Source organism: Hippoglossus stenolepis, chromosome 1, assembly GCF_022539355.2.
Source record: "Hippoglossus stenolepis isolate QCI-W04-F060 chromosome 1, HSTE1.2, whole genome shotgun sequence".
NCBI lineage: Eukaryota > Metazoa > Chordata > Actinopteri > Pleuronectiformes > Pleuronectidae > Hippoglossus > Hippoglossus stenolepis.
Genome location: NC_061483.1, coordinates 26,356,244 through 26,381,683, shown reverse-complemented (window position 1 = coordinate 26,381,683; position 25,440 = coordinate 26,356,244). Strand labels below are relative to the sequence as shown.

The following is a 25,440-nucleotide window of genomic DNA, read 5'->3' as shown; positions in this document are numbered from 1 at the left end:
AAAGGATGTTTGTGAGCTTGCTCAGCGCCTAAGTTCTAAAAGCACAGTCATGATGCACCGTGCACTGTGTCTGATGCTAAGTTGATGCTGTGGCAGAATTTGTATTTTTCACATAGTTTGTGCCTCTCCTCACCGTCTCTGCTGCGTCGGCCATATATGGCTCATTTCTAAATCTGTTTCTATGTACACTGTCTGAAATGCAGAAACACTGCTGAGCCCCTCACTTCCATTATAATGTTTTCCCTCAGGTAAATTTGACAATGTATTGGAAAAAATCTTCCGAGTGGATGTTTTCACCCTCCATTTGCTGTCAGTGGTAATTTGATTACTATGAGCAAAACTAGACTTTTTGACTTTGGAGTGACATGATTAGATGTGAAAAGATAGTCTATTATTCAGAAATTGCAAACCTCGGAATGCATTCATTGGCCAGTTAGACAAGTGTTCGATGAAGCCATGTAATAAATTATGTATACTGCATGCTTACTGTCTGTCTGTCTGTCGGCTGGAGAACATTTTTTTCTGGTCTCGTAGCGATCACTTTTCTTTCAACAGCACATTGCAAACTAATTAAGTAAAGTCCAGCTTTGTGAAATTATATAATGCATCCCATGACAGTTTAAAGGAGTCCAGCATTCACCTAGCCACTGTTCAACACCATCACACTTTCTAGGTCAGAAAGATTGGCGTGCCAAACCCTTTTTCTAAAATGGCTGGTCTATGGGGCTGGACTGTCCCCTGATAGCGCCATTGCGGTGACAGGAAAGTGATTATGTATTGATCATGATCACATAGACACTGGTGTAGCTCTCTCTCCTGTCTGTGGGCAGAGAGGATAATAGCTCATGATCAGACAGGGAGACTGACAGCACATCTCTCCAGGCAGTGCCGCCAGCACTATTTTTGGAGTTTTTTTTTACCACCTATTTGATTGAAATGCATGTTCACACACAGGGTACAATGCAAGAATTAAGATTAGCTTCTACATTCGTGTTGCCGAATACAAAGTGTATTGCTGTGCTGTAGTGTAGCAGGCCAAAGCTCTTGATAACACAGAAACGGTTGTAACGAGGTGGGGAAACAAGCGTGTCGAGGCATCCTTTCATCCATCCATCCATCCCCGTCCGTCTTTTCTCTCAGAGGAGAAGATGACACACTTGGAGGACCGCCAGTTGATTTTCCTACAGTAGTCAAAGCCAGTTTTAGATTCCAGAGCTGCAGATGGGCATTTATGGCAACACTGCAGATGGGCATTAAGGGAAACCCTTAAACAAATAAGCATGCTCATAAGCAACTGGCACGCGTGCACCTTTTGTAATTTGCCAGCGCAGTCTCAAACCTCCCACCCCTTCATTTGTCACCATTTACACCAAACACTCATGATCTACAGCTCGGGCGCTGACTGAGAGTGGAGGCCCTCCTGTATGATGATGTTTTATGTTTATATCAGGAAGATGTTAGTATTTCAGATTACAGGGAGCCACTGTAAATAATTGCACAGCAGGGAAAAACATGGTCTCCCTCAGCCCATCAGTCTTCATAACAGACCTAATGCATAGTCGTGCTAAACTGCATGTTTCATCTGGTCTGCAGCTGAGGAACAGGGCAAATGAATGAGAAACACCCAGCGGAGGCCAAAAAAGAGATGAGGAAATATGTGTTTATATCAGGCCGTAACACACTTTTCAAAATTAGACTTACAACACAGGCCAGAGGAGGTCTTACAAAAGGAAAAAAAATATATATCTTCAAGATGAGATATGGTTGTCAGCATCCAAGAAATTGTTCCCCAGAGCCACAGATGGATAAGGGATGCTGCGCTTTTGAAGAGCAAGGGGACCATCACACATAGGCACTTACATTGTCATTGTTGTACTACAATTACTAGTATTTCATTAGACAGAGAGGAAGCCGTCACAGAGAAACAGGGGACAGTGTGTGTGTCTGTCTATAATTGTGTGTGTACAATATGTGTGTGTGTGTGTGTGTGTGCATGCGAGGGTACATGACATCCTTTTTTTTTAAAGAGTCGGCTACTGAGTCTGCTGCCTTGACAAGGCATTTACAGGAACGGCAGGAACAAAATAATTAAGAGGGTCCTTTGTTCCCCACTGATGGCCATGACATATGCCACCATTTTAAAGGGTTGTGTCATTGATTCACTTTAATTAGTTCATAGGAAATGTGTGCAACATGCAGATAGAGTTCAGGACTGGAAGCCGAGGACGGAAAATTGGGCACTTCACATGTTTAATTGCTCCCAAGGCATTTACAATGGCAAGGTAATAACAAAGAATCAGGCAAAGTATATTTTCTAATGAACAACTTCATCATGGCTAAATGAAGAAAATGGAGCTTAATTTGAGAACTCTGCCACAGGAGCAGGGGTGTTTAATGTGAATTATGCATCCAAAAAAGGCCAAAAAAAGAAGTTTCAGCATAATGCAAAACTGTGGTAGGAAATGAACTTGCGGTTCATATTTACTACATCAGCACGCGCTCATGAGAGTGGAAACCAGAGATCAAAGTTATTAGTTAATACCAGAAATGAATTACTTATGTATACACTCGAGCCAAAATGCCCGTAACGAGGCGTGCAGCCCAATACTGTTCCAGCCGAGCCACTCGGTGGCCAAGAGCAGAAAACCCCCAGTGTGTGTGTTTACTTGTTTCTGTGTGTGTGTGTATGTGTGAATGCAGAGCCACTGTGCACGCTACCACAGGCGGTATAAAAGGAAACAAAACAGGATTACGGCCATGCCAAGCATCGAGAGGAAACCCATTACAAAATGAACAATGTGTTATGATAGATTGGATCCAGTAATACCATATGCTTTTGCTGGAGTTACATTTTTTTCATTAGAAAACACACACAGAACAAAGTCTACGTTGAGGTTAATCTGACAGAATCATGACAGAAATAAACACCATGGGAAGATACTAGTGGACAAAATTCGCAATATAAAAATATATATGTATATCAAGAAGGGAATTAGAAAGTATCATGTTCTGCCTACTTAAAGATTCCTGTTCAGCCATAAACTGCTCTACTTGCCTCCTGGTCTCAGTGGAGTGGTTCCTCAGCAAGAGTAAGAGGAAGGAAGAACACTATCAACCTACAGTGCAACAGGGAGTCAATTTTCAAAAAATAAAGTTGATCTTGGCTTGTAATAATCTTTAAAGACCCAGAGACCTCACTCAGCTTCCTACTCTAATTTATGGAGTCAAAGATAAACACCTCAAATGACCCATCCCTGCCCTGCCTCTGATTGGCCTACTTGGATATTTGTCATTATTCTTAATCATGGGTGTTGGAGTTCTCCAAATCCATAGATTGGTTCAGACATTTTTTGTATTTTTTAAATATACATCTTTCCTGAAAAATAGAGCTGTAAAGTTAATATTTTCAGTGTTAGACTTAATAACTGAAGTCTTTTTTTAAATCAAAAATTCTAACTTGAATTGTTGAGTCATTTATTTCATATTACTAAGAAAAAAACTTAAATGTTTTAAATCACTACTATAATGAAGTTAAAGTTCAAGTTTATTGGTTAATCTAGTCAACAGTATAATGGAAAGTGTTGGACGAGAAATCACAGGTCAGCTCAGCAGTGCAATAAGAGCAATAATTAAATTTAAATAAAATAAAGTAAAAAAGTCAAATACAATACTAAAATACTAGAGGATGCAAGTGAAAAACCAAAGTGAACAAACAAAGGATAATCTCTGATCTGACTAGTCTTACAAAGGCAGATCTATCTCCACAGCTCTGTATCAGTGCTGCAGAATGGTCTGGCTACAAACATCATTCTGCTGAGTTTCCACAAGGTCTATACGAACTCTGTCATTACATCAGCTAATTCCCTGCAAATGAAAGACTACAAAAAACCTGTCGACTGTATGATAGCACAAACGAGTTCTTGCTATCTTCAGCGTGTAGGTTGCAGCTCGGAGGTTGTGGGTGTTTCCTGTAGAGTATTTTGAAAATGGAAACAGGCCAAAGGTGGAAAGAAGGAGAACACCATGAGGCACAGTGGCAGGCTTATACCTGCAGCCTGCATCCGCTGAGTCAGACTATGATCTGAGTAACATGACCTGTATGTGACGACAATTTGACTAAAAACTAAAAATAACGCACGAGAGAAGGACTAAATTCAAACTAAAATTTGTAAAACAATCTCTTAATATTAGGTAGATTTCATAACACACTGATGTGTTTTACAAAATAAGTTCTTACCAAAAGGGGTGTATAGTCAATCCTTTTTATTTTCTTTTTCAGTTGCGAACAACTTGGAGCAAGCATGATCAAATGTGTCCACATTCTGGATCGTCTCTCAGCAGTGACTCCACCAGGCTAGGGCAGTGCAAAAACATTTTTTCGACCAATTACATATTTTCTATTCCTGCAGCCTGCAGAAGTACAATAAAACCTCAAGCCTCTCAATGACAGTGCTAGCACACAGCCTGTGGCCCATAACTCCAGCAATTGGCCCATCTAAAAGCAACGTGTGACAGAGGTCCTTCACCTCCCACACAACTGCATTAAGACACTGAACTCCACTGAATCCAGCCATGCTGCAGGTTTTAGCGACGAGCACCTCCTAAGTAATACACTCTGTCATCTGACAGGCGTCCTGGAGTGAGAAGGGTTAAAGCGGTTTTTTTCCCCCCCAGAGGAATGTTGAAACGTAGTACGTCTACGTGACTGGTGACTTAATGTCTCCGTCAGCCGGCGAGAGCGGTGCTATGCTGCCGCCTGACAAGCAATCCATCACGGAGAACACACAGACAGAAAGCGGCATGCCGCCACATAAAGTGTCCGTGCGGCAGACATGCCAACACACACATGCACCTGTATCCGTGATGGAGATAGACACACACTCCTCCTCTTGTTAACGTGAAACCACTCATAAAACACAGGAATACAGACAGAACGCACTCCAGATTTGGAGCAAACACCTAACACAGCCTTAAACTCTCCAAGTGGGCGGCCAGCGCGAAAAAAAGAGAGGGGGAGTGACAGGAGAGAACGACAGAAATAGTGGAGTGTGGATTTACTCCCCTAGTAATCCCAAGGTTTGTTTACACCAGAAGTGAGGTGAAATTTTAAAGGGCTATCTCTGCAGCGTGCTGGAGAGCAGATTCACCCAATTACACAGCAGCCCCCAGTGTGACATAGTAAACCTGCTGTAGGATTGACTGTGTTTGTGTTTGTCTGGTGCCTTCGTGTGTGTTGGTGTTTGTGTGCGTGTCGTTGTGTGTGGACACCAGACTGTGACTGTGGTAAAACCACAAACTGACTTAATCCATACTGCAGTGGTGAGAGCTGCCAGTGTTCCCGTCCACAAACAGCCAGAGCAGAAGAAGCCTGTGTAATGCCACAAATCAGCCCGCTGCAAGACAGCAGGACAGGAGGGTGAAGCACAGGGAGTAACCAAACCCGAATGAGGTATGAGTCTTCAATAAAATACATAAAACAAAACAATTCAATTTAAAGTAATACCTGAACAAGAAAAGAAAAAAAGAAAAAGATTACAAACTAAATTACAAGCAAGGTAATAAATTCTGATGACAAAATAAAGGCAGTGGCAGCATGGCAGACGAGTCTTTTTTCTTTTCCTTTTTTTTTTTTTCCTTCTCTTTCATTGTATCAGACAACTGAGGCGTGGCTGCAACTGTACAAGCCAGGCGAGGGCTTTAGTTAATGGGGACAGACATCAAGAGGAGGGCCTCGGCTGTATAGGAGATTTGATCCTTTCGTCTTATCAGCTTCTTTTTCAAATGACCTTGCTGTGCAGACTTTTATGCCTCTCCCCTTTATTCTCTGCTGGTGATTGGATGGACCTCTCTAGTCTCAAATCTCTGCCACCTTGATGAATGTGTTCCACCCCCATTTATGTTGCACTGACCAATCCCCTCCACTGCCAGCTACAGAACGCCACATGAATCTTGCGGCTGTAGCCACTTGAAGCTGTACTCACACACATGCACACACACGGCACATAAAGACCCTTTTTTTTGTCTCTCGTTATGTCAGTTCTTCTTTGTTTCTCTTGCTGTTAACTGAAGCCTACATGGTCTTTTGTGGGAGCCAGAGGTAACTTTTAAAAGTGTTATTATCTGTTTTAATGGGATGCAATCGCTGCTTTTAATTTTAGGAATGAGTGCCAGGTGCCTGCAGGGTCTAAATAGCTGGGGTTGGTACCTCAGACAATTAATAATGCACACATGGAGGGATGAGAGTACAGAGGATCCTGTTCATGCTGCTCGATGCTCCAAAACCACCTCAAGCACCAGGAGGGTGCGCGGCCTCCAATACACAAATCCCACATTCACATTGACTTTTGGTAGCAGAGCTACAGAGAGAAAGAGTTCTCGCTGTATTTTTTTCTCAAGCCAGAGTAAGTGGGAATGAAGTTGTGAACAATCCATGGTACAGTGATACAGAGACGCAGAACAGCAAAGAGGAATGAATGCAAAGCAGGAAAAGTGTATCAGAAAAGGCACTACAACACTACATTAAATATCTATAACTCTCCTCTTGAATAATTAACCGCCGAGCCGTGGCCGTGTACTGACGAATGTGTGTGAGAAAGCACCCTGGCATCTTAGCAGATATGAGTAAGCATTTGCCAAGTTGGAGGTGCGAACTGGAGCCCTCCTCATTTTGCCTGCTATAGGGATGATGCAGAGCAGACCTCCCACTCACCAGCATGACTGCAAACCATCGTCACTGGTGGCTAATGTAACACACACACACACACACACACACACACACACACACACACACACACACACACACTCACAGGAAAAGTTTGATTACTTCCATAAATAAGGTAAGTAGAATTTTTCAAACGTCATATTTGAGGAATCCCTGACTATATTTCAAAAAAATGTCCTCCTTTCAAGATGTTGTACAGTTCAGCAGCATTGCATAGAGAGGTAAAGTGAATGATCCCAGATCAGTGTGTCAATAAAACATGAGGGCAGTTATGCAATTAGTGAGTAAGTGTATGACTGAGTGAGTTTCAGTAGATCTATCTCCAGCTGGATGTGATGTGTGTGTAGTGAGAACCCTCCTTCTCCTGTTGAATTCCACTGAGAGATAAACAGTATAAACCCTCAGGAGCTGCCACACATCCTTCTCACCTCTCACAATAAAAAATATGGAACCACTGTCCTCAAACCCAGAGAGGCTGATTGACATGATAAAAAAAAGAAGAAGCCGGAAGTGAAGATGCTTTGGCATTTGAGCGTCAGCCTGATCACAATCCAAGTAAAGGACAAGACAAGGTTAAACAAATAACTAGTGAAACAGAGATGTTCATTTCTTCAAAACCATGAAATATAGCGTGCAAAGGAAATTTATCAGAAAAATGATACACATCATGATCAGTAGACTTGCCCTCTCTCTCTCTCGCTCTCTGTCACACACACACAGACATGTTTTTCTGAAGTGATATGACAATGCTATCCCTCCTTCGCTGAATTACAAATATTCAGTTATCCCGCTAATATAACTCAGTAATAATTTAAACTGAAAATTGGTTCCCTTCAAGGCGATGGATGATAACTGGAGATAAGTTGCAATTTGTGTGTGTCAGGGCTGTTCTCACCCATAATGCAAGCCTACCCGTCGGTTGATAAAAGAGCTGACAGCCCTTTGTTCCTCTGCACCTTTGGCACTAAACAAATCTAAAACTCTTTCTTTGAATTGGCTTTTCTTTCGTTTTCCTTCTTTCCAAATTCATCTCGTTTTGGTCTTTGTCCTTGAAAATTATCTTGCACCTGCTCACCAAGCCTTTCTGGTATTCTTGCAATGTTTGTGTTGCAGTCAACAAAATTACTTTCAAGGTGAGACTCAAGTCTGTAGAAAGTGAACATATCCGAGTTGTATCTGACAACAACAATGATGGGCCAGAAGGCAGCAACCACAGGTCAGTCCTCAGCAGAAATCCTCTTTGACCTTAAAGATCTGCTGCATCAACCCTGGAGTGACATCACCAGGTCAGGTGATCAGCCTCATAGACAGACCATCTTTGCTTGGCAATGGCTGTGTCCCAGGGAGAGAAAGACCATGAGGGCATCACTGTGGGTCCAACTAACAGGGGTCAACTCAGTGCCAAGATAACGCTGCAACGGTAGGTGAAACTTCCCTTCTGCTGACTGTGATAAGAGCTGATGTTGGATTGTGACGCTGAAAATAAGGGATCAGTTCATTTTTTCTTCTAATATCAATTTTATTCATTTGACTTCTTTGTCATGTGTTTTAAAAAAGGGGCCAATTCCGATCCAAGTGTAGTATATGACACTATTGCTGTCAGCACTTAACAAGCTAATAACTAAGTTGCTCAGGCACATACACACTATTAATGGATGCAACTCTGTGTTCCGCAATTAATTGTATATGTGAAGACTGTTTTTGTCATCATCACCACTGTAGATGATAAAAAAAGTCTTACAGTGTGCCATTTATTGGGGAGCACAGAATTACATACAAGCAACCCATCTGCTCAAAAAGCAAGAGCTCTACATCTGTGGTGACTTGTAAATTGTAGAAAGCAATAACATACTCAAGGCCATAGTTTACTGTTTAGTGCGGGTGTGCTGGGGTCACAGGCTGAAGGCCAGCTGTTGTACATCACTGTTAGTATACTACATCTGTGTTTCTGATATTGTTGCTGTTGAGGGCCTATGTGCAAAAAAAACCATGTATCTACACATAACCGAAAAATGTACACCAAATAAGTCAAAAACATTAAAGATGTATGGCCCTTTAGGTGGTTTTGCTCTGTGTCAACTCAAAGTCGTCCACTCTCCACTGTGTCATCAGAAGGGCACCTATTACAGGGTCCAACTCCAAGCTGTGGTCAGTGCACTCACAGTATAACATACTGATAGGAACGAAGGCTAATCATGAACCAGGGCATTCAAAAGAACAGTATGGTCTGCATGGAAACTTTAGCTGAATGAACATTTATCATGCTGAGGAGTTTCATGAAGCCTGAGAAAATCTCAGTTGTATTTTCTCTAACCAAAGGCCTTCATTAGGCTGAGTGTGGGTTTCAATAGGAAGGTGTTAACCAGGCAAGAAAGTGGAACAGAGAATCCAGTAGATCTTTCTTTTGGAGATGAACCAAATAAGGGACTACAATCATGATACCCTGCATTGATTTTGACCACTATTTTTATTTTTTCATGTGTCTTCTTTGACTTTGCTCCTCATTTGGCTGCAGAAGCCTCTTTTTTTTATAAATGAAAACAATTTACCACGGTGCGCTGAACGTCTCAGTTTGAAATTATTCTTTTAGTGTGTACCAACTGTCTCTGCACTGTACTGCCGTCAGTGACTGCTCGGGAATGAGCAGATTCAAATTCAAAGCAAACAGATAACAAAACCTTTACCACCCATTTCAACCCACTATAAAACCAGTCACGGTTACTATCTATGAAAGAACAAGGTGACATCTTTGAATTGGACTTTGGACTGTTGGCTGGACAAAACAAGCAAAGCAAGGCAGCATGTATTCACAACTGAGAGGCTGGAACTATAGTGAATGTTTGGTAGTTTTGCCCTGAAAAATGAAAAATGTTTAATCAATATCTTATTATTTGGTTCTTAATCATATTTAGATTACAAATCAATCAGTCTGGTTCAACCTTAATCTACCTGCTAATTCCATAAAAGTCTTTCTGTCTGTCTATGTGGAACGCATATCTCATTAACCGCTCATCTAATCAGCTTCACACTTGGCAAGACTATTGTAAATTTCCTGGAGGAATGTAGTGCAGAATCTGGGGGAGGGGCAGTGTGCCTTTAGTCTGAGGGTCGAGTTGAACATGTCTTCTTCTATGTCCTCATACAAACCACAGCAGCGGTTTGCAACTTGAAGACTGCGGCCAATTATATCTGTCACCGCCAGATTATTTGCATGATTTCATGATTTTCATTTCACCGTATCGGACTGACACAAGATTTACTGGTGCAGATCTCTGTCATTGGCAACACCAATCACACAATCATTTGCTCATTAGCATGTTGTCTTCAGAGTAAAAGCACAACGTCCGTTTTGCTGCTGTAAAGCTTTATATCGAGCTGAGTTGAAAAGCTTTTATTTTGGTAATTTGTGTCACTTGCTCAACAGCTGAAATAGCCGACATGCAATGTATGAAAAACTGTTCATTAAATCATTCACACTTATATATAAGCCACACCAGTAAACAATAGTTCAGCAAATTCAGTTTCATTTTAGGTAAAATCTTCATTGCAGATTCACCAGGTAGGATGAACACAAAGTTTTCTCCCTTTACTTTGCACCATTGACTGTTTTTAAAAACCTCTACACACAACGTTCAGCACACAAACAATAAAGAAGTGACAATATATTGTAACAGCCACTGCACTAGTTAATTCAAATAATGCTTTGTTGTCTATATCCGTCCATCCTACGTCACTCACTCACTCATCAATCTGCCCACCAGTGGCCATTAGAGGACACTGCAGTGTCTTCGCTGTGGGAGCGGATCACTTCCTGTCCGCCCCTGCAGCACCGCTGAGGTGAGGATGCAGCGTCCTTGTTTTCACTCTCAAACTGATTAACTGACCTTGACACAATGATTAGCAGCGTCTGACAGCATGACCGTACAAAATGAGACTCAACATGCATTTCAAAGCTGTAAAAACTTAATTTAACAGAGAAGTAAGCTGGGATATCGCTGGTATTTAATTTATTAATTCCAACACTGCAGCTATTAATGTTTAAAAACTGCGTAGAGCCAAATAACTTTAATTTTCAACTTGAGCTTCCCCAATGTCTCATTGTACCACTGTTGACCCTGTTACATTAAATCAGTTTAATTCAACAACTCAGCGGTACACAGAGGGTGGCCTCAGCTTTCACATCCTTCTCCTCATCACTGCATACAAACAGACACAACAGCTTGCACACATGCTCTATAACACAAATACACACACTCCTTTTCATGAACTTTGTTTGTTATTTACCTCCTTCCTTTTCATTTTCCTTCTCTTTCTACTTCATGGGCACAGAAAAAAAAAGCAAAAGAAACAACACCGTGGCTACAGAAATCCTGGGATTTTTTTTTTGTCCTTAGACTCATTGAGAGTCTTTTGCTATTCATTGGGGCAAGGCAGCGAGGGCAGCAAGGGAGGCAATCTTATGCAGATCACATTGAAGGGCTTCATTACCTACGAGCCAGCTACTTTTTTGTTCTCCCTCAAGGGAAGAGTGAGAGAGAGCATTAGCTTAGCAACAGAGAGAGCGATGGCGAGAAAGGGAAAGGCAGAGCGAGGGAGGGAGAAGTACAGAGAGGGAGAAAAAAGTGTGAACAAGAGGGAAAGTGAGAGAGCGAGAAAGAGAGAGCGACAAAGATTGCGTCTCTGTGGACTACACAGCGGAGCAGGGACAAATTACTCCTGAACAACAGCAACTTTACAGTGGCAAGGTGGCTGTATATGCTACCATAGTGGATATATGTGCTTTAGTACATATGTGCACTCATATCCACTTTTGCATGTGTTCATGAGCTATGCATTCATTCACATGTACATGTGTATGTATATCTGCCTGCAATAAAGCCCCAGGAGGCTCTAAAGGGCTTATATTACTGTATCTAGATCTATGACTGATGATATTACATACATAATTCAGAGGTACATTGGATGATAAATAACATATGATGAATAGGTCATACACATTTGTGTGTGTGTGATGTTGAACAGACTGTTTGTGTGTGCGTGTTTGATGCAATTTTGTGTTTTTTTATTTTTGGGGAATACCTGTGTTGCCATTTTTTTTCCAATACGGGCGATGTAATGCCTGAGTGTGGAACAAAGAGAAGCTGAATTACCAGTGATTTTCTTCTATCAGCAGCTGCTACAGCCACGAGCAGTGAAGAAGAATGGATGCACACAAAGAAAAAGGAGTCGCTGGGTTAGTGACATGTGACAAGTATCACAGACACAAACAGAGGTGGATCAAAAAAACAAGCCTATAACACCCACAAACACAGGAACATACACAGATGCACAAGTGCAGATGCTGTAGCCAAATGAGGTGAGATAGATCGGAGGAGCAGGTTATTTACAGAGAAACTCCAGCATGTCAGTTAAATCCTTTCAGCCTCGGAGGCCTGTCCTATCCCCATTTAGCACGGCCACAGCAAAGGGCAGGTTGGCATGTGCGCTTTCTGGCAGTTAGACAGGCCTAAGAGAGTCAGAGCCTTGGCCAGGTTCACTGCACTGACCCCCTCTGACCCCCGCTCAGCCTGTGAGCCACCCACCACCATCACCACAGCCCCGGTCTGCCACGTCCCTGCCCAGCCCAGGAGCCTGGTCGTCAGATGTGCCCCAGCCCGGCACTGGCCCAGCTCTAGCCCAGCTGCCCACTATGTTAAAGGGCCAAGGGCCCCCTGCCACTCGGTCCATCTGCCAAGCTCCAGACCAGAGTCTAGGATCAGAGAAGAGAGAGACACAAACACCAGACACTCACGCTCTTAGCTCTCTGCTCAAAGCTCAACAGAGAAATGCAAGAAAAAAGATGCACTATTAATGTGCTTCCTTTACTCATGTGGGTTGCTGTGACCCTGAAATACTGCTAGGGTTTAGAGAAATTAAACTGCATTTAATGCATTCACACTCAGACTTTCCAGAATATGTTCAAGATTTAATACGGAGATCAGCAAAGTACAATCATATTTTTAGGTTTATCTAGGAAGGGGATTTTTATAGAACATCTGGCCCAAGTGGAGCATGAAATGCTCTCAAAATAGCTCAACTTCTCTGTATTGATCTGAAAGATGGTGAAAGTAAGAGAAGAGTAATATAAATCAGTAAAAGATGGATGGATTAATAGATAGATAGATAGATAGATAGATAGATAGATAGATAGATAGATACACATAGAGACACACACAGAGGGTTTCATGCTTTGATGAAACACACAGTTGTACTTAACAATGTTATCCTTCATGCAGGATTATGTTTCAGTGTATCACTTATAAAACTATGTGGATATTAAGTCACCAGCGATCACAGTGAGCGTTCTGCTGTTTGAATGTTAGAAGCATGAGACGATCAGCTCCGATAAAGGTCTGCATCTCGCTCATTTCCATACGTCTCCTCTTGATCAAGTCTGCTCATTTATCGTCCAAATCTGTGATGACAAGCCTTTACTTATTTTCCCAGCTGCCGGTGGTGATGAGAGTGTAATCAGAAACATCATTAAGGCCCTACATAGACGACGGAGCCTGTTAGTCCTGTTACCCACACCCATAATAACTCTGAAAATGCAAATCAGCTCCAGGTAATCTATTAATGTCACTTCAGTTTTATGTCTGCACTCCAATTTAGCAGATCTTGACACATTTGGCGAGGATCCGCGCATCCGTACAGGTACTCATTTTGGTCGGGTTTCAGAGAGCACGGCCCATGCGAAGGGGAGACGGGCCATCTGTCTACACGCCTGTTTATTAATCGCCCTGATAATGAAGCTCACTCACAGCCCAACGCTCCAGGGGCACCTCTCGCACGAGTTTAATCCGCCACAACAACTTTCAGCAAGTTGGTTTCGCAGCGTTGCAATTATTGTCATTTGCAACCCCACCTCCCCCAGTGCACGGAGGAGGGACTAGCGACCTCCTCCTAATTACCTGCGGCGTCACTTCAAGACTTTGTTATTTCCAACTACATCACAACCCCCTTGTTAGCTGCAGAAGGGTAGCAGAGCCCCAGAATTTGAGCATATGGTCGACGAACATAAGGTGTGAATTTCTCAGCTTGTAGTGGCCTTAAAGTCGAAGACCCCAATAACGTGGAAACAGGATCCATGAATCCTGTGAGATCTGTGCAATCAATGCAAATGAATTACAACTCAAATCTTGGCCAGGCCTGCACAAGCAAGCTTTTAATGGAAGTGACAGTGAAACATAATAATCTAATGAATATACTTATGAAACTGAGAACACAAGAGCGATGTGCAGAGGTATATCAACTATTCACTTTATTAAGAGGATTGATAATGATTTGGCTTTTTATCCTTCAATTAAAAGAGGGATCACATGCTCCTGTACTTGCCCTGAAGATTAGAATTGGAAGAAATTAGACAACCTCTGGATTTGTAAGACATTGAAAAATCAATTAGATAATAAAAAAATACTGCAGATGATTAAAGATGCACGAATTAAAATGCATTACTTTTGTTTGCTACAACATTAGCATTTACATTTTTTTACGGATATTGACTACAAATTACAGCACAAATGTAAGTTCAGTATAAACTTTGTTTCCTCGCCAATAGCTGTCTCCAGTGGTGGAACTCTAATGTTAACTGGATGAAAATGAATATCTAAACTAGCATTAGATTTAGCTCAGTCAAAACACGGCTATCTCAAGTAACTAAAGTAACTCGACACTGTCCTATCAGTTTATCTAGTTGGCTGTCATGGCAGACAGTGCAGTATGTGTAGTGACAAGTCCTACAGCACCCAATTTACCAGGCCAGAGCAGTGACTGCAGCCTGCAGTGACACAACGCCCCAATGCAGCAACTGTGCGTAGCCAAAGAGCATTTACTGAGCCTCATGTCCAGCAATGGCAGGTGGCATTTTTGGCAATTAGTTTTTGCAGAAATGAGCTGCAGTTAGCATTTTGTTTTCTTGCATAAAGACAAATACAGACCATAGAGTGAAAATGTATATGTATATATATATTTATATAAATATATATTTATATATATTATTGCTAATATATTCACCACATAGCCTGTATGTGACGATAGATGACATGACTGCTACCCAAAAGTGAAGCCAAAGCATCACAATTGAATATGTGGATGGGACAAGGGCCAAACTAAAAATGTGTGTGCATGTTAAATAAATGTATCATTTAAGGTCATTTTTATCACAATGAAAAATGTCGAAGCGCTCATTATTTAAGGATGTTTGGTTTTAATTTGTTATTTGATGAGTGAAAAGACGGGATTGGCGGCTGAGACATGTGATTGGTCCGCGAGACCGGATACCGTTCCCCAATTGATCCTGTGCGGACTCTGGTTCAAAATGCAAAAGATGGCAGCGTGTAACCAGGATATTTTGGTTTCATTTGTGAAGATGGGTTTTCCTTCTTTATGTACAGTCTATGAATCACAAAAGTAATCTAAATTTTGTGTTAGATTGTTGCACTGCCCACGTGAAAGTGCCAAAACTCTATTGGCTTAAAAAAAAACATATTCTAAAAGTTAACATTTGTTGGATGGATTTTTTTCCCCCTTGACCAGAGCCCTACAGAAATACCAATTCAAACAAAACAGTACAATCTTAAGCCTTATACTGGATCATTACAGTAATAAGATCAAATTCGGGGCCTCTCTCCTGCAGCACAACCACCACCTCTGCTCTCCACTTCCTCTCATCGTTGCACTGTACTTTGAGAGATGATACACTAAACAATCAAAGCGGTGGTCACCTTCATTTTCATCAATTTGGGGCAATGAAAGTCAGAGAAAAGTCAGAGAAAGCCACACGTCTTATCCGACTGGCCCTTTTAAAGGAAGAACAAAAGGTCTTTCTCCTTCATTTCCCATTAACCTCTATGCTCCTCCGCACACAGGAAACGTGGTGACCTCAGCGGCCCATGTCACATATCTCATCCGGCTGTGGGGACCGTTTCCTATGGGGGATGGTGACATTCAATGAGGGGGGTTTCTATCTCGCCGTAGTCCTTGACAGATAAAACGTGGGTGTTGATATTGTCCCTGGTCTCACTGATACCAAGCGGATACACTCTTGATAAGTAAGGAGCTGGTAAGACATTGATGAAGTCTGGAGTGGAACTGACAAGCTCTGTAAGTGGATAACATCGTCAGGAGAACCAGCCTGTTACGGTGCGGATTAGATTTTTTGATTATTCGATGCAGGTGGGTTCACGCCGAGCAGGAATACATCAGCATACTCAGCACTGTCTGAACTCAATACCAGATGTAATGCGGCATTTCATAGCATGTGCCATAATTACATTTTAATGCTTCCCAGTTCCTCGCCGCTGTGGAGATTTGCTCATACGCCGGCAACTTCAACAACATCCGTTTATTTTACACTCCCTTTCCTCTGGACTTTATTAGTTATCCACTGCTCAGCACACTTCCACTAATCCACTGAGTCCTGAGCACATTCTCATTTCAGTGCGATAAAGATGAAACACCACTGTAAAGAAACCCGTGATTTATGAATATGAGGAGAGAGAGACGAATGACTTATTGTTGGTTTGTCCAGAGCCTCTAATTCTCCCAATAATTCCACAGCACATGAAAACTTAACAAGAGGGAAACTAGTTGCTAAAAGAAAAGCCTTTCAAGCAAACAACTGAGCATTCGTGAATGTTTAATTAATCAGTAGTGACAAAAGGGAACAACAGTCAACAAAGAGATTTTGATTTCCATTTCTTATGCATTATTCCCACTGGCAAATCACAGGCTGCTGTCAGCTACGACTTGCCTGTCTAGCCCATCACTGTGGCTGTCCCTGCACTGCACAGACAAAACCCTTTGGAGAGCTACAGTACATTTCAACCGAATCCAAATCTATGAGCTGCAAGGATCAAGCAACAGAGCTCAGACACCAAGAGTTCACTGTTATTCTGTGTTTACATGGATAGTTTTGCGTTGTATTTTGTACCTTTTTGCTCGCACCCGCAGCAGCAGCCAACAACAACCAGCAACATCGATCATGACAATCTGAGGCAAATCGCTGTTACGTCGAGGAGCTGAAGCGGAGGGTGCATCCCACAGATGGGATTTAGGGAACAGATTCCATTACATACCTAACACCATCTGCCCTAGCATGTTTTGTCAGCTTCGTGACAGGTAACAAGAGGAAGCTCAATGAGGAAACACAATAACAAGTGCTTGTCGCCCAACAACAGACCCTGGTACCCTCGCTCAACTCCTCCAATGTCAAAACGGCATAAAGACACACTCTGATCTCCTTCCTGCTACTGATGGAAACATTTTCTACAAGACTCCTGCTGCTCTGGGGTCAGTGCCAGTGTAAAAAAATAAACAGTATACTGATCCCCTTACAGGCCTCTGCCTATTCTACATGAGCTAGACATTTGAATTATGTGACCATCACACACTGGCCATTTAAATACATGGATGCGATAAGAATGTGAATATATGAATACATTGGCATACAGTGAAACAGAAAGTGTTTGCAGTGGTTTGTGTACCAGTCTGTGGGAGCTTGTAGAACGATAGCTCGTGGCAATTAGCATCAGTCAGTGTCGTCAAGCTAAGTGACAGGGTGGTGCTAACAATTTGTGTGTTGTGAATGCAAACCTTTTATGTGCTTTTATTTGGGTTCTTCTACTTCCTCTATGATTATACTTAAAATACTTTAATTAAAGACTTGGAATGCACATATTTATACAGTGAGATACGTTAAGCTGCGTTAGGCCCAATTCATGCTTCTGAATTGGGCTACGCGTCATAGTTGTGCATAGGTGTGTGTGGGTCATGCTGCAATTACACAGCCGCGACGCTAGTGGCTGTAGAGTTTCTATGCTGGTGTTGAGTGTCTTCTTGTTTCTGGTCCACTTATTTACAAATTCTCTGTCATCTCTGTCAGGATAATAGTGAATGTTACTAAGTGGATCGTGTTGGAGTTGGAGCTGATGTTTTTGCAGAGCAATTACTTTTTCTTAAAGAACTGCAACGAAGAAAAGTAATTTATGTACATTTGTCAACTCAATTCAAATTAGCGGCGAGTCTGCCTGAAACGTGATGCTACCAAGCAGACCAATCACAGCTGTTGCAGTCTGCGTCGCCTCAACGTGTCGTTATATTTTTGGGGAGGTGCATGTCAGGGTACAGCATAGAGCTCTGGGTAGGGTAGCTTCGCATGAATTCGGATTTAGGAAGAAAAAATGTTCAACGGCCAATTCTATATTCTATATACTAAATAAGGTAGTCGATAGTGGTTTCTATTGCTAGTCCCAATGGTCTACAGATTTTGCCATCAATAAAATATTACAGTCTGGGCCTTTCTAAACTCTCCATGAATAATACTTGATCCTAGTCATCACATAACTGACTGACTGCACTCATGAAAATGTAAAGAATGCAATAAAAAAATTAAAAAAACATATTCCCAAATGGTCTACATCATAAGGCAGCATGACCCTTGACCCACACAAAGAGGAAAATAGCATTTTGTTATGCTTGCCAGAAGTGCAAGTGTTGTATCTACATATGCTGATGTTGCTGTAGCATGTCTGAAATGTGCTAATACTGCTCCCCCCTGCACAACTCGAGTTGTGTGTGAAGAGCGGTAGGAGCATTTCCTGCTCCCCCAGTGTTGTGAGTATTTTCATCTTACAACATACAGATTGTTTGGCTCGTGTTGTGCATGTTGTCACTTCTTTGTGTTTGTAGTGGATGTAACATTTGCATCGCGCGGCCGTGCTAAGCGCGTGTTGACTTGAAGTTGCAGCACTGAGCTATGGGTGAAGTTCTCGTGATTTGATTTGATTTATCATTCTTGTATTTTCATTTGCGGAGACAGTCGTAGCGGGCAGGCTTGTAAATAGGCATGCTCATTTCCTCTTATTCTTATTCACTCATTATTTTTATGCAGTAGCCCATTATAGATCTGCCGTCTCAGGAATCTCACACACTGATGAGTGCTGCGTGCGGAATGGACCAGAATTTAAGCTTGTCTATTGTGACTCACCAACAGCAGACATTTCTGGAATAGCAGCTCTGTACGGGCCTTCGATGAACTGTGGGGGATTGTCATTTATGTCCTGGACTTTGATGATGAACTCGGACGGTGGCTCCAAGGGCTCGTCTGTATCGGCATTAACAACCTGGGCTGTCAGTGTGTACTCTGCCTTCTCCTCGCGGTCCAGCCTCTTCATGGCGTGGATGTCGCCAGTTAACTCATTGATGGCAAAGATGGTGCCTGCCCCCTCGCCCGCTAGGACATACTTGATGTTCTTGCCGCCCACATCCAAGTCTGTGTGTAGCTGCAATGGAGAGACAAAGTAAAAAAATGTAAGTTTAAAGGTGCAGCAGAGTCAGTTTGATTCCACTGTGTAAACAGAAAAAAGAGGGTAGAGGGTGGGGGGGGATATAATTAATGCAACTTGATAAGCTCAGCACATTCTGGAACGTCTCGCCGTGTAAATGCAGATAAGTTTGCAATATGACTGCAATGTGTTGTTTTTGCTGCTGTGCTTGGTGGCAACTAGTGTAGCAGGGATACTAAACGTGCCTCAGCATAGCCTACACTTTGCTAAATGAGGCCCGCTGGGGACAATAACTTTATAAGTAGCACAGGAAATGGACCTTAGCCTACATTGTTCCTTGTTTTTACGTCGCAAATACATCATAGAAACACACAATGTGGGGGGATATTGCTCCCTACAGTCTGAAATTCACAATACGAAGATGCTAGAAGCGTTCTGAATGTGCATTCCACAACACGGCCAGAACAGAAAAGTATCAGAATCCATGAAAAATTAAGGAGGAATCTGTGAGCACAGTGGTTCATGCTCACGAATAACTAGCCCCAAAGTTACTGGACTATACTGCATGTTCCTCATTATTTTTGTAATTACAGTTTCATTAGTTCACTAAAGCTGCATTACGTGCTAGGCTGACTGGCTGGCTCCCACTCGCCACATGGGCTGAGTATAACTAATGAGTCTTACAATGCTACACGAGGCCGTGGAAACATCTGTGGACAAAAGAACAGGCAAAAATCGTCTGCCGTTTCAAGCTAAAGAGGTAAATTGGAAGGGCAGGAGATACAATGGTGCGAAAGAAAGAGGTCATAGAACAAAAGAAGCACCAGGGCTTCATGTGTGAAGCTGAGGACCTTGCTTTCTATTTACATGAACAGAGAGAGCACTTCTTTCACTGTAAGTCACCTTTCAAATAAGCCTCTTGATCCCCAAGGTGAGTGACTTTCAGAGCAGAGGAGAGAGGCACCGAGCACAGCAAGCAGAACATTTACAGATCCAACGAAGTGCAGTGTAGCTGTGACACAGCTGGCAGCCGTCCTCTCTTCAGCTCGTATTTTTGTTAATATACGCGGCTCTCATAAACACACACACACACGCACACGCACACACACACACACACACACACACACAGCCGAGGCATTCATCAAAACATCTGTATTCAGCAGCTTTAATTTCATTTCCTGCCTCAGTCTTTCAGCAGCGATTCCTGTGGGAGCGTGGCAAGGGTGCAGAATAGCAAGGTAAAAATCTGTCGGTGAAAATCCCGACCTCTAAACCCCCCGCAATGTTTTTATAAGCCGCCTTTTATGCATATACCGTCTCTGAGGTGTTGTTTGCAGACACTGACAAAGCACATTCACTTAAATTGTCACACCTTGCACTTTTGTTTTCCTAATTGTGCCATCATTTCACATGAATGATGCAGCTCATTAACACAAATGCCTCACAACATCCTGCACACTGAGAAACTCTTTAAATGAGCTCAAATTAATGATGGTCTGTCATTGAGTTTTTTTATCCTATGTTGTGACTTCTTGTGTGAGGCGGTGTGCCCGCGGCTCGGCATTACAGTACATGACAGCATGTGGCTGGTTTCCCTCTAAGAGTTCCAACTTGACTACTTCAGCTTGCATATTGGTTTTGGTTGCACCATATATCACGCAGTGAATATTTTAGCGAGGCAGCTACAATTTAATCCTGGTGTGCTTGGCACTGACACGCCACTACTTCACTTGACACTAACGCTGTCAGGGGAGGTCACGCTACAAAGCCAAAGTCTTACAACATGTCAAAACAGGTATGAATATCTTCATTCTGGATCTTTTGCTCAAGGTCAGAATGAACTGACAGGAGTGTTTAAACACCTGCACTTCCATGGCAACGAGCAGATGCCGATGAGGAGTTTGCAACACAATCACAAGCTTCAGAGTAAAGTCGGCCTTACGTTGAGGAGGTTTTGGCTCCTACTGTTTTCAAGGTCAGTAGAGAACATCATGCACATTTATGTTGATGTAGTTGCATAAAAAATATACAAGCGAATGAATAAGAGTGTGCTTTTTAAAATGAAATGTTTAGCTAGTGTCACCTTGAATTTAGATAATTTTACTACAGTTAATCTTGGTCTGACTATGAGTATAAATCTGTATATTAATATATATATATACATATATTAATTTGGTTGTACTATGGCCGCGTAGGGTCTCAGTTAGACTGTGTCGCCCTCTATTAACCCATCAATAAATGAAATTCAGTTTATAAATTATATGTTCAGTCCGACTCAATATGCTTTAAAGCTGGCGAACAGCTTTATAATAAAGTACAAATACAAATGAAGACTAATGCACACAAACAGAAATGGTAAAAGTGAACCGACAAAACCACTAAAATAGATGACAAACCCTAAAAATAAAAAGTTCAGCAGCTTAGAAAGAAAGAAAAAAAGCCTGCCTTGCCAGGACTGAGGGTTCATTCAAGTCCGTCAAAGCGACCAGACCATGTAATGCCTTATAAATTAGTAATTTCACCACTCCTGACGACGACCACACCAGAGGCCTCCTGCAACTTCTCAGTATAGGCTTGATTTTGTCCCTTATACCCTGCGCCATAGATCACTGCGCACAGAGCAGCAATAGATCATCTGGGCACAGAGCAGCTGGCTACTTTATAATGCTTCATTTATGCAAAGTTAGGATGTAAAGTCATGCAATCAAGTGGTGAAACTGTAACATTTAACTGCAAGGATAAACACAGGGGGAGGAAGAGCTGCCTGCAACTGACAGTGACAGTAAGCTGGTGCATTACTTCTGTCTTATATTTTCCACAGAAAGAATCAAGACTTCATTACTGTACATAAAATGAAAATAGCTGTTATCATTACGGCTGCACTATTATAAACAGAACCAACACTAGGAAACTGCACAAAAGGACTGTCACTGTGTCTTGAATTTTTAGGGCATTGTGGACAGCTCTAACATTTCATATTATAATTAAGTTAGCACATTGCATAGGTGTCTGGGTATAAGCCACGGTGCATTCTGGCTGACACCTTAACAAAAACTGTAGGTGGATGAATACATCCTCTACCTGCAAAAAAAAATTGGCACACTGTGTGCTTTCTTTTCAAAACGGAAAGTCAAACATTCAATCATCACTTTGCTAGAAAGTGGCACTTTAACTCCCCATTCCCTGAAAGTTGAGGTGAGTCGGCTGTAACCAGCTGCAGCTCCCAACACTGATGTCTCCCCTAAATGCCCTGGTCGCCCACTTCTTAGACAGCCTGCGCACTGGAGCACACACACAGTCATCACAGAGTACAATTACAGACGGGAGTGGGGGGTTAAAGGAAGTCTGTCACAGGTCCCTGTCATTAGCCGAGTTGCCTGGGCAACTAAAACATCACCAACAATCAGTGACATTGACAGTGACATTCAGGAAATGGGCACATAATGGATAACAGCATAGTGTACTCATGATGATTATGTGCTACAATGCAGAGTGGAGTCACAAAACATCAATAGAGTATTTTGAGCAGAGTGGAGGCTCTTTACACCCATGGATCATTTTGTTCGGACTGGTGGAGAGAGCGACACCTGGAAAATTATTGAAATGTTGCCCATGATGTGCAGTGTCATTCTAGTTGTGACCAATGTTAACAGTTATTGCATTATTTCATGAATGCAGACAGAGGCTATCATAAAGAAGTAATAAAACCATCAGTGAGTGCAGTGTGTGTGTGTGGAAAGTTATTATGACTTAGTCGCTGTACTCTGGCTGTTGAAAAGAAAAGACATCCATATATTTTGAGGCTGCAGCTCAGGATGATGAGGAGAGCCTTGGCTGACTGAAGAAATTATCCCATGGCAGTACTTTGCAGCGCTCTCTGCTCGGTGCCAGTCCTGTTGTGTGCATGCCCCCGCTCACACATGTACGCGTACACACTTGCGCACACCTCTATTTGCCAGCCACAACGCCCAATCAGGGCTGCATGGGACTGCTTATCCTGTCAGCGGAGGAGGAAATATGTCAGTCCCTGCTGAAGATGAGCTTTTATGGCAATCACTTGAACAATCACTGTGTCCTAATGAGGAAGGTTCCACAGATTCCACTCCCCACCACCATCCCCGTCACCAGCACCACCACATCGAACCTGGGTTCCACATGGTTAATGTAGCCCTACAGAAGGGAACTAATGATTTTGCTCCTTGTCAGGGCAAATGTTGGATAGGACATGTTCTCCTCCTATGTATGTACCAGTAGGACTGGAGGAGGCAAGGGAGACAGAAGCGGGAGCGAGGGGGAGGACATGCTGTCACTGTGATGCCGCTTGTCAGCCCCTGTCTTCTAGAACAGACTGCACACAGTACGTCGGACTGCCCTCTCCCCAAATCTGCCCCAGATAGCCCTTGATAGGGGTCAGAGATGACTTCTCTCCAGAGATCACTAATCTTAGGAAAAGTCAGTTACATAAAGACATGTGTAGATGTTATTTCAGTGGTGGAAGAAGTGATAGATTCTTTATTTGAGTCACAGCACCAGTACTACAGTGTGAAAACACACTATTGCAAGTGCTGTCAGCAAAATGTACTAAAGCCATCAAACGTAATACTCGTCCTGCAGAGTAATGGCCTCTGTGACTCATATGTTATTACATGTGACATTACAAGTTTGTTAACACTGATGCAACAACGAGTAAGCTGCTTTGTCTGGATAATGATGACTTTTGTGAATCTTAAAAGTAACAAGCACCCGGTGAGAATAATGGTGTGGAGTAAAGAGTGCAGTGTTCCCCTCTGAAATGTAGGGGTGAGAGTACAAGAATATAAAAGTGCAAGTAGTTATTTAAAATACTTGAATATGTAGTTGCTTTCCAACACTGTTATTTATAATAAGACAGTGTGTAACACTAGATGACATTTACTGTAGCAAATTATGTAGAGTGGCAAAGACATACTGTAGAGCAGCATGAAAATGGGCTGTATAATGCATCACTGTGTGGACTCTAAATGTCATGTTTAGCACTATCCCGATGTGGCGGATATGACAGGTTTGTTTAACCTAGGTTGCATGACCAGACCAGACTGGGGGGGAAATGTCTTGTTAACCATTAAATATGCAGCAGGCTGCGTGTTGTTATGTAAAATGTATGGGGACCCCAAGGCCACGCGCTGCATGGAATAGTTTACATAGCACCCTTTGTAACAGCCAGATGTTGACCTTCTTCTATTCTGTTCGGCCCCTTTATTATGGCTCAGTTCCTCATCTGGTCAGTGTGACCCAGTCTCACAGTGATCCCAAAAAATCATTTAAGAGGGTTTCATTTTGCAATGAGGGATCAACAAGGGCTAATTCATTGCCAAAACTGATAAAATTAGAGCAACCATTTTTTTTCTCTTTCCATCTGTACACCCTCAGGCAACCGCAGCCTAAATAGTTACTCTAGATAGATTCAAACATGTCTGCAAATGAATAGTAGTTTCCTCCCATTCGGTGGATTTCGACTCTGTTAATTACACCTACATGAATAATCTGTAATTCTAAATATTGCAATAACATTTTGAATGTACGGAACAGATGGTGCGATCCATGATATATGATACTCTTAGCTATTCTTGGGAACATTTTCCCTGCAGTCTGTCTCATGGCACGTAGCATTTTATCAAATTGGACTGAAAAGTTCCCTTCTGGTGCGAGCCACAACAGACCTTAATGGAGGAAACCATATAATGAACGTCCATGTCGCCGTTAAAAAAAGAAATTCATTCAGAAATAATGTAGCCTTAATTTTTCATCACACAAATAAGGCCAATTGTAAAGGTGTTATCTTAATGCTGATGTAGCCCTACGATTAATTAATCTTTACTTCTCTTGTGAGCTAATACAGATTTGTCTCAACTCAGTTAAAATAAAACTCTTGAGAAATTGAGGTTATCTCTTATTATTCTCCTGCAGCGGCCACGGAAGAATAAAATCCACGGGGATTTGTGGGCTTCGGTCGCAACAGAACAATAATCAATATAGCTGTCCTGAGAGGTCAGACACAGTATTCATGGAGGCCAAAAAAAGGGGGGAAAAGAGCCTTGCATGTTTTCCTGTTCATTTATTGTCAGTGCAGACCCTGGGAGAGAGAGAGATGGTGTCATGACCCACATACAAGCCAAGGTGATGGTTTGTAATTGAAGCCAGCGCCACTTGGAAAAGGCACCGTAATTACAATCAGCACCGAGACTCCCAGCATTGTGCCTCCTCCACACGGCTTTTGCGAACCGAATCATCGGCAAGCTTTTGCCTTCTGCTTCCATTCTGTTTTATTTTCCCCTTGGACAATCGCAAATTAATGAGACAAACAACAAACGAGACAATTTGCACTGGATTTGTGTGCTATCTGCACCAAGGTCAATC

The 25,440-nt window shown here is 42.3% G+C and overlaps 1 protein-coding gene across 2 annotated transcripts in view; it reads right to left on the bottom strand.

Moving 5' to 3' along the window:
* The window catches only part of cdh8 (cadherin 8), a 92,579-nt gene that overhangs the window by 39,184 nt on the left and 27,955 nt on the right, over positions 1–25,440 (bottom strand). For both annotated transcript variants that reach the window (XM_035155679.2, XM_035155759.2), the window contains exon 3: positions 18,747–19,041. In XM_035155679.2, coding sequence (XP_035011570.1) covers positions 18,747–19,041 — 295 coding nt within the window. The remainder of the gene's footprint in view (positions 1–18,746; positions 19,042–25,440) is intronic.